This window comes from Limulus polyphemus, unplaced genomic scaffold, assembly GCF_000517525.1.
Source record: "Limulus polyphemus unplaced genomic scaffold, Limulus_polyphemus-2.1.2 Scaffold2619, whole genome shotgun sequence".
Taxonomy (NCBI): domain Eukaryota; kingdom Metazoa; phylum Arthropoda; class Merostomata; order Xiphosura; family Limulidae; genus Limulus; species Limulus polyphemus.
The window spans coordinates 143,262-152,625 of NW_013668229.1; the positions used below are offsets into that span (position 1 = coordinate 143,262).

Consider the following 9,364-nt stretch of genomic DNA (forward strand, 5'->3'; position numbering starts at 1 on the left):
CCAGTAGTCTGTTGTCCTGCTCAATGCGTTGTAGAATCCTGTCTATCTCTTTGGAAGCAGAGTCTAGTGTGGCTGGAGTTGTGAGTGGTAAGGATGTAAAAGAGAGTTTGTCTAAAACTGTTGGCTTCACTTTTAAAGGGGCTGTGACAGCACCTAATGAGGATGTAAACAAAAGCTTGGATTGTATGAAACTGTCAGCTTCACTATTAAGTAGGGCTGTGACCACACCTAAAGGTTGTATAAAGGCTGGAGTTTTCTGAAATTATTGGCTACAGTTTAAGGAGGGTTATGACAGCACCTAATGAGGATGTAAAAAGAGATTTTCTTTAAAACTGATAACTTTATTGTTAAGAAAGCTGTAACATCACTTAACAAGGATGATAATAAAACTTGCAGAAGTGGTCAGGGGGCTTAGAGCATTTATATCAACAGACTTTAGAATTTTTTCAGCCTATCACAAAAGCAATTAAAATTAAGGAAAGAAACCACATGACTTTTCTTGTTATTTAATGTAATAAAAACACTTGAGATGCACTTATGAGTTATAAATCTATTTAACTTGAAAAAGGAAGTTAAGATCCACTTATAGGGGCAGTCTGTTATTACTGATAACATTTATTTTAAAATTAACAATAAAACCCAATTCTTACGCATTCAAAAGTTTATAGTTGTCCCCCAAAAGAAACAAGTTTTGACTATTAGCCCTATCTGTCCAGAAGTAAAACTGATATCTCTCAATGTCAGACCCCAACTTTTTTCCAGAAAATTTGGGCAAAAATAGAATACATTTCTTAAAACATACATATTTTCATTAATTAACTGATTTTTTCTCTCACCAATTTTATTTTCATATACATAATTTGTAGTTTGTACAATGAAACAATTAAATTTTGTAACACAAAATTTATGCATTTTGCTAAAGCTTACACGATTATTTTATTTGAGATATTATAAAAATCACTTGAGATGTATCTTGGCAATGTCAGTCAAATGTTTGGGGTCATTGACTATTACATTGATAAGAATCACCCAAACACTGGAGTGGAAGTTGTTGATGTATCCAAACATATTTATTTTCCCAGCAATGACAATAAAACCCTATAATTACATATCCAAGGAGATTAACTAACAAAACTTATTTGAAAACATTGAACTGTAAGAATATCTACCTTTAGTAGTTGAATAAGTTAACGTCGAAGAATGTGTCCATGGAGCCGACGTATGAGAAAATAAGTCTATTTGATCCAGGTATGGAAGAGATGATGAAGGGACTGAAGAGATGGGGAGAATTGAAGAAGAATACTGTCCATATGTACTGGACATTAGCATCCCTGTGCTGGCCAATATCCTGTCTAGCTCTTCAACAGAATGCGAGTCTTGATCATGTGGAAGCTGTACAGACACAGAAGTTATACTTTCTATAGAAAACTACCTAACTGACAACAATGGAGTTCTTACATAGAGAAAAAATGGGGGTAGGTGATTAAATTAATTTCAATAATTACTTAAAATTGAATATGCTAAGGAATTTTTACTTAAGTATATCTTTTTTAAGATATTATTTGGTTAAACATATTACATATTTAAAAAATAAGCTATTTATAAAAAATGATTGAACTTGGATTTCTCAGAGAAGTCCAAGTAAAATACTAGTTTTTCATTAGATGAAAAGCTATTTTAGTTTTTAATAAAAGCTTTTTAAAAAATTCAAATATGTTTTGGTCTATATTTTAGTCTTATAAAAAAATTTTTCAACCTGAATTTGCAAACATTTTTTTACCAAAACTAATGCGAAAGGTTAAGATGTTTTAACAGCTTACGTCAGCTGAATGCGATCTCTGCGTACTCCATGCTCTTCTAGATTGTGAACGTCGGAGTGCTGCCATCTCCAACACAAGTTCTTCGTGGAGAACATTTTGGAGTTCACACTTCTTCTGAAGCTCTCGCACTTTCGACTGAAAAAAAAAATACCCTAATGTACAACACATCACTAGTAAAGAACAAATGTGGTATTCTAAATTGTTGCTGTTGGGCTAGTCCTTTAATTGCCATTACTATTGGGCTAATCCTTTAGTAAAGCTGGATTTGCATGGTATGCAAGAAGCTTGCATTCATTCATAGTTAATCCATAGATTCAAAAATTGGGTTATCACAAAAAGTTTAGCAACCATTTAATGTCCTTACGATCCTAAGATATAAGGTCTGAAGCAGGGTCTTAGATATAATATAATTAGATATAATAGCTAGCTAATGTGTTAATCTTATAGTTTAACTGGTAGATTACTTGCCTGGTATGCAAGAAGCTTGCATTCATTCATAGTTAATCCATAGATTCAAAAATTGGGTTATCACAAAAAGTTTAGCAACCATTTAATGTCCTTACGATCCTAAGATACAAGGTCTGAAGCAGGGTCTTTGCGAGAGAGAAATAACGTAATAGTTGGAATTGTTAAAAATTGTCTTAGATATAATAGCTAGCTAATGTGTTAATCTTATAGTTTAACTGGTAGATTACTTGCCTGGTGTGCAAGAAGTCTTGGGTTCAATGCTACTTATGGGTAAATGAAATTACCAACGAAACACTTTTAATAAAAAGTGTATAGCAGTTTACAATTACTGACTCAAATTAGTTAGTCATGCAGTAGGACGGTGATTAATTAATTTTCAATAATCAATGCACTAAACTGTGGGAAGGGACAATATTTTAAAAATAACATTATTTCAAAGGTATTAGTAACAGCTTAAAATCTGCATATTTGTTGAAAAGATATCATTGGTAGAAAGTGTAGATTAAATAAAAACAACCGATGCTGTGATGTATAAGTTTCAGTATTTTTCTAAACCTTTAGTCTAGTTTGTTTGTTTTAGAGCCAAGCCACAGTGGATTATCTGCTGTGTCCACTGCAGGGAATCAAACCCAGATTTTAGCATTGTAAGTCTGGAAACTTACCACTGTCCCACCGGGGAACAAACCCTTAATCATGAACAAATCTTCATAATACAGACTTGTATATGAAACAGGTTAGAAGAAATGAAACAATATCTGAAGGCATTGCAGTACTTTTACTTATGAAAAGTACCCACTCCATAACATAAAATTGGAAGAAACAAATGGTAAGAGATGATGTCATTAAAGATTATCCAGGAGATTGATCAGATAAAGGCCTCTAACTTCATTTTTCTGGATTCTGAAGTCAATAAGATGAACGAACACAAGTTTAAGATTTACAAAGGTCAAGTTAGGATCTCTTATGACAGTTTTATTGTTTTAATACGGTGAGTGGCTTATAAAATGATTTTTCATTGGAAGTAGTTTAGGCTACTGGCCGCACTTCACAAAACTTTAAGAAGGGAATCATTGATTTCCTGAAAACTACATAGTGTGATTCCATTTTTACTTTTCTCAAGGGTGGGTGCACAAGGAAAGCCTTGAAGTCCAAATGGTCTCCTGTTGTCTGTATGTTATGTAAGGAGATAACATCAAAAAGATTTTACACACAAAAAAAAAAGGTGACCAAGGCAACATATCATTAAAAGTTCTAGTCATCATGTAAATGCTTATTAAGGAAGGAATTTTAGTAATAAATTTTCTTTGCTCTCTCTCTTAAAACTTATCATCGAAACAACTGGTTCTCTTGTGCAACAATGAACATTCTTGTATTCATAACTTTAGAACAAAGCATTTGATATTCATGTAGAACAATGAACATTCTTGTATTCATAGCTTTAGTACAAAGCATCTGATATTCATGTAGAACAATGAACATTCTTGTATTCATAGCTTTAGTACAAAGCATCTGATATTCACGTAGAACAATGAACGTTCTTGTATTCATAGCTTTAGTACAAAGCATCTGATATTCACGTAGAACAATGAACGTTCTTGTATTCATAGCTTTAGTACATATTGGTATCTTTGTACAACAAAGGACGTTCTTGAGTTCCATATGTTACGTCTCCGTTTGTTAATTGATTTTTCCGTAACTTCGTTCCGACGAAACTTTAACGACACAAGTCCTTACTTAATAAAACTGGTTTATTCTTTCCGAATATAACTTTACGATATACTTAATTTCAATATTCGCGCTAAAACAAACACTATAACGAACGTACGTTAACTTCAACAATACCCTGTGACTGCAGTTCAATTACTCACTATCTACACACACATTATTCCCCGTCACGTTGTCACCCTCTTTTATATACCAGACTACCCTATATCTAGTAAATACTAGAGCATTCCCAAGGAACAGGATAGTTCTAGAAAATAGGTGGCGCCACACCAGTCACGTGACCTCGATGACGCAACACATAGTTCTAACTTGAAGACCTTGTATTCTTGCCCTTGTAAAGATGCAAAAACCATGAGTACACGAGATACTCTTGTGATAGGAACACTGAGAGAAAGACACACTGCATATAAAACTGAACAAGAAATACCTTGCACATTGGAGATGAAAGCTTGTTCCAACAAAGATACTCTGGTGATAGGAACACTGAGAGAAAGACACACTGCATATAAAACTGAACAAGAAATACCTTGCACATTGGAGATGAAAGCTTGTTCCAACAAAGATACTCTTGTGACAGGAACACTGAGAGAAAGACACACTGCATATAAAACTGAACAAGAAATACCTTGCACATTGGAGATGAAAGCTTGTTCCAACAAAGATACTCTTGTGACAGGAACACTGAGAGAAAGACACACTTCATATCAAACTGAACAAGAAATACCTTGCACATTGGAGATGAAAGCTTGTTCCAACAAAGCCTGGTGTAAAAAAGGTACCAAACTTTTTTGTTCAGCTTTATGACTTCTGCATGTTTTTTTTTTTCATAAAAGGGAACTCTTCTTTCACAAAGTACAACAGTAAAACAGAAGTGATCTATAGTTACTGTCAGGAGAAAAGACTTACACCAAATATGACAGATAAAGTTTCTGGACTGTATAACCAGGCCATCATGAAGGCATCAAGTCATACGATTACGTTCACAGCAACGTCTTTGGACAATGAAATTGGTGTTCATTCTATCTTATTATTTGAACCTGTGAACTCATCTGACTATGAACCCATGAAATTTGTGAAGAGCCCACATAAAGACGTCACAGAATCTCATTACAATGGTAATTGCTGAAATTCCCCCCAGTGAGTCACACAAGCATAATAGGAGTCCACAATAGATTTGCAGGGTCACTAAAATCTCAAGTCTGTTATGGGGGGGGGGTATTATTGAAACTGTGTTTATACCCCCATTCACAAGCTAGTTATACCAAATTTGGCACAGGTGATTAGGTATAGCGAGCAGGTGTCCTAAATTTTTTTTTCACTAAGGACCCCTGGTGGTAGCTATAGCAGCAACTGAGGACAATGAAGGAGCTTGATCAGTACACTAGAATTTCTGCGAGTCATGAGTGTAGCAAAGTAATTCTACCAACTTGGTAATTATACTGGATATATATATATATATATATATATAGATGTTAAACGGAACGAAATCCACACATGTATGGACCAGGCACACTGTTTATACAAACGTATGGACCAGACACACTGTTTACACACACGTATAGACCAGACACACAGTGTGTCTGGTCTATACGTGTGTGTAAACAGTGTGTCTGGTCTATACGTGTGTGTACACAGTGTGCCTGGTCCATACGTGTGTGTAAACAGTGTGTCTGGTCCATGCGTGTGTGTAAACAGTGTGTCTGGTCTATACGTGTGTGTAAACAGTGTGTCTGGTCTATACGTGTGTGTAAACAGTGTGTCTGGTCCATACGTGTTGTGTAAACAGTTTACACACACGTATAGACCAGACACACTGTGTACACACACGTATAGACCAGACACACTGTTTACACAAACGTATGGACCAGACACACTGTTTACACACACGTATGGACCAGACACACTGTTTACACACACGTATAGACCAGACACACTGTTTACACACATGTATGGACCAGACACACTGTTTACACACACGTATAGACCAGGCACACTGTTTACACACACGTATAGACCAGACACACTGTTTACACACACGTATAGACCAGACACACTGATTACACACACGTATGGACCAGACACACTGTTTACACACATGTATGGACCAGACACACTGTTTACACACACGTATGGACCAGACACCCTGATTACACACACGTATAGACCAGACACACTGTTTACACACACGTATAGACCAGGCACACTGTTTACACACACACAACACTAACAACTAACTTCTAGTAATAACGAAGTAACTCATACAAACAATACTAACAGCTAACTTCTAGTAATAACGAAGTAACTCATACAAACAATACTAACAGGTAACTTCTAGTAGGAACGAAGTAACTCATACAAACAATATTAACAGGTAACTTCTAGTAGGAACGAAGTAACTCATACAAACAATATTAACAGGTAACTTCTAGTAGGAACGAAGTAACTCATACAAACAATATTAACATCTAACTTCTAGTAAGAACGATGTAACTCATACAAACAATACTAACAGGTAACTTCTAGTAAGAACGAAGTAACTCATACAAACAATACTAACAGGTAGCTTCTAGTAAAAACGAAGTAACTCATACAAACAATACTAACAGGTAACTTCTAGTAAAAACGAAGTAACTCATACAAACAATATTAACAGCTAACTTCTAGTAAGAACGATGTAACTCAAACCAACAATACTAACAGGTAACTTCTAGTAAGAACGAAGTAACTCAAACCAACAATACTAACAGGTAACTTCTAGTAAGAACGAAGTAACTCACACAAACAATACTAACAGGTAGCTTCTAGTAAAAACGAAGTAACTCATACAAACAATATTAACAGCTAACTTCTAGTAAGAACGATGTAACTCATACAAACAATACTAACAGGTAACTTCTAGTAAGAACGAAGTAACTCATACAAACAATACTAACAGGTAGCTTCTAGTAAAAACGAAGTAACTCATACAAACAATATTAACAGCTAACTTCTAGTAAGAACGATGTAACTCATACAAACAATACTAACAGGTAACTTCTAGTAAGAACGACGTAACTCATACAAACAATATCAACAGCTAACTTCTAGTAAAAACGAAGTAACTCATACAAACAATACTAACAGCTAACTTCTAGTAAGGACGAAGTAACTCCTACAAAAATATTAACAGCTCACTTCTAGTAAAAACGATGTAACTCATACAAACAATACTAACAGGTAACTTCTAGTAAGAACAACGTAACTCATACAAACAATATCAACAGCTAACTTCTAGTAAAAACGAAGTAACTCATACAAACAATACTAACAGGTAACTTCTAGTAAAAACGAAGTAACTCATACAAACAATACTAACAGCTAACTTCTAGTAATAACGAAGTATCTCCTACAAACAATACTAACAGCTAACTTTTAGTAAGAACGAAGTAACTCGTACAAACAATACTAACAGCTAACTTCTAGTAAGAACGAAGTAACTCATACAAACAATACTAACAGCTAACTTCTAGTAATAACGAAGTAACTCATACAAACAATACTAACAGCTAACTTCTAGTAATAACGAAGTATCTCCTACAAACAATACTAACAGCTAACTACTAGTAAGAACGAAGAAACCCATGCAAGCAATACTAACAGGTAACTTCTAGTAAAAACGAAGTAACTCATATAAACAATACTAACAGCTAACTTCTAGTAAGAACGAAGTAACACATGCAAACAATACTAACATGTAACTTCTAGTAAGAACGACGTAACTCATACAAACAATACTAACAGCTAACTACTAGTAAGAACGAAGAAACTCATACAAACAATACTAACATGTAACTTCTAGTAAGAACGACGTAACTCATACAAACAATACTAACAGGTAACTTCTAGTAAGAACGACGTAACTCATATAAACAATACTAACAGCTAACTTCTAGTAAGAAGAAATTCTGAAGAAGAAGTAGAGGTACTCAGGTGGGCGAAGTGGACCTGTTTTTGAAGAAGAAAGAAAAATCTACGTATAAACATAAAAAGCGACAAAGCAGCTCAAATAAGTCCTGGTACTAGTACCACGTTAAAAAATAAGTCCTGGTACTAGTACCACGTTAAAAAATAAGTCCTGGTACTCAATACCGGCAAGTAGTGGCAGAATGTCATATCTGGAACGAAGTATGCCCACAACTACGGTAAGTCTGGGGGCTTATAATGCTAAACATCGGGTTTCGATACACGCGGTGAGAAGATGACAGCCTATTTTGTTTAGAGCTTAACAACAAAGAAATTTACTCGACGTCATCAAGGCTATAATTACTCTAAACTTGTTTATCAAAAGCTAAGACGAAACTAACCTCTAAAGATTTGATCACCTCTTGCGACTGCTGTTTCTCAGAATCCTTACTCTTACCAAGAACACGGATTTCCTCCTGACGTTTATGTAGCTCTGCCAGAGCTTCTGCATGTTCCCTCTCCAACTCCTTCCGCTTTTCGGCGGCTTCTCGCATGTGCTAAATATTTTGTAAGATGATAATTAGTAACCAACAAAAGAATAATATTAAAAAAAAACTAATATCGTAAGCTACAACAATTAAAATGCACGAGAAAGCTACAAGTCTTAGTTGAACATTCTACATTCCGAATGAAATGTTAACAGCGATAAACTTCCCTCATGGCTCAGCGAGAGGGAAGTTTGATGACTTATAACGCTAGAATTAGGATTCGGTTCCTAGCAATGGACAGAATGCAGATTGCGTAGCTTTGCGTTAAATAGATAAACAAATGAATACAAAATAAACGAATGTAAATAAAAGATAGAATGATAACGCAGAAATTGTTACAGAAACTTGTACGTATGATTTTTCGTATACGATCAACATTTTGTTTAATTATGTCCTATAAAGGGCCATTTATGTAAAAACTCTTTATTTGTTGTAAAGCATAAAGTTACATAATGGATTACATGTGCTATGCCCAGCGCGGGTATCGAAACCTCATTTTTAGAATCATAAGCCCTCAGAGTCAACGCTCAACCACCAGAGGGCAATAAATTAATGAAGCTCTCTTCATTTGTTTGTTGTCAAACACAAAGTTGCAAGATGCGCTATCTGAACTTTGCGCACCGCAGGGATCGATCCCATAATTTAAATGTTATACACCCTCAAGCTTATCGCAGAAACACGTGGGAACCTATTAAAATTCACAAGTATTCATCTAAAGCTGTTTGTTTGAAGTTAAGCTATACAATGGGCTATCTGTGCTTTGCCCATCACGGATATCGAAACCCGGTTTCTAGCTTTGTAAGTCCGCAGACATGCCGCTGTGCCACTTGGTGGGGGGGGGATCTAAAGCTGAATCTTTAC

General features: G+C 35.2%; 1 protein-coding gene across 1 annotated transcript in view; it reads right to left on the reverse strand.

Annotated features, from left to right (window-relative positions):
* The window catches only part of LOC111087780, a 41,523-nt gene that overhangs the window by 7,219 nt on the left and 24,940 nt on the right, over positions 1-9,364 (reverse strand). The window contains exons 4-7 of the mRNA XM_022395643.1: positions 8,357-8,512; positions 1,821-1,955; positions 1,170-1,392; positions 5-153 (exon numbers count right to left, since the gene is read on the reverse strand). Of these exons, the coding sequence (XP_022251351.1) occupies positions 5-153; positions 1,170-1,392; positions 1,821-1,955; positions 8,357-8,509 (660 nt within the window). The 5' untranslated portion in view covers positions 8,510-8,512. The remainder of the gene's footprint in view (positions 1-4; positions 154-1,169; positions 1,393-1,820; positions 1,956-8,356; positions 8,513-9,364) is intronic.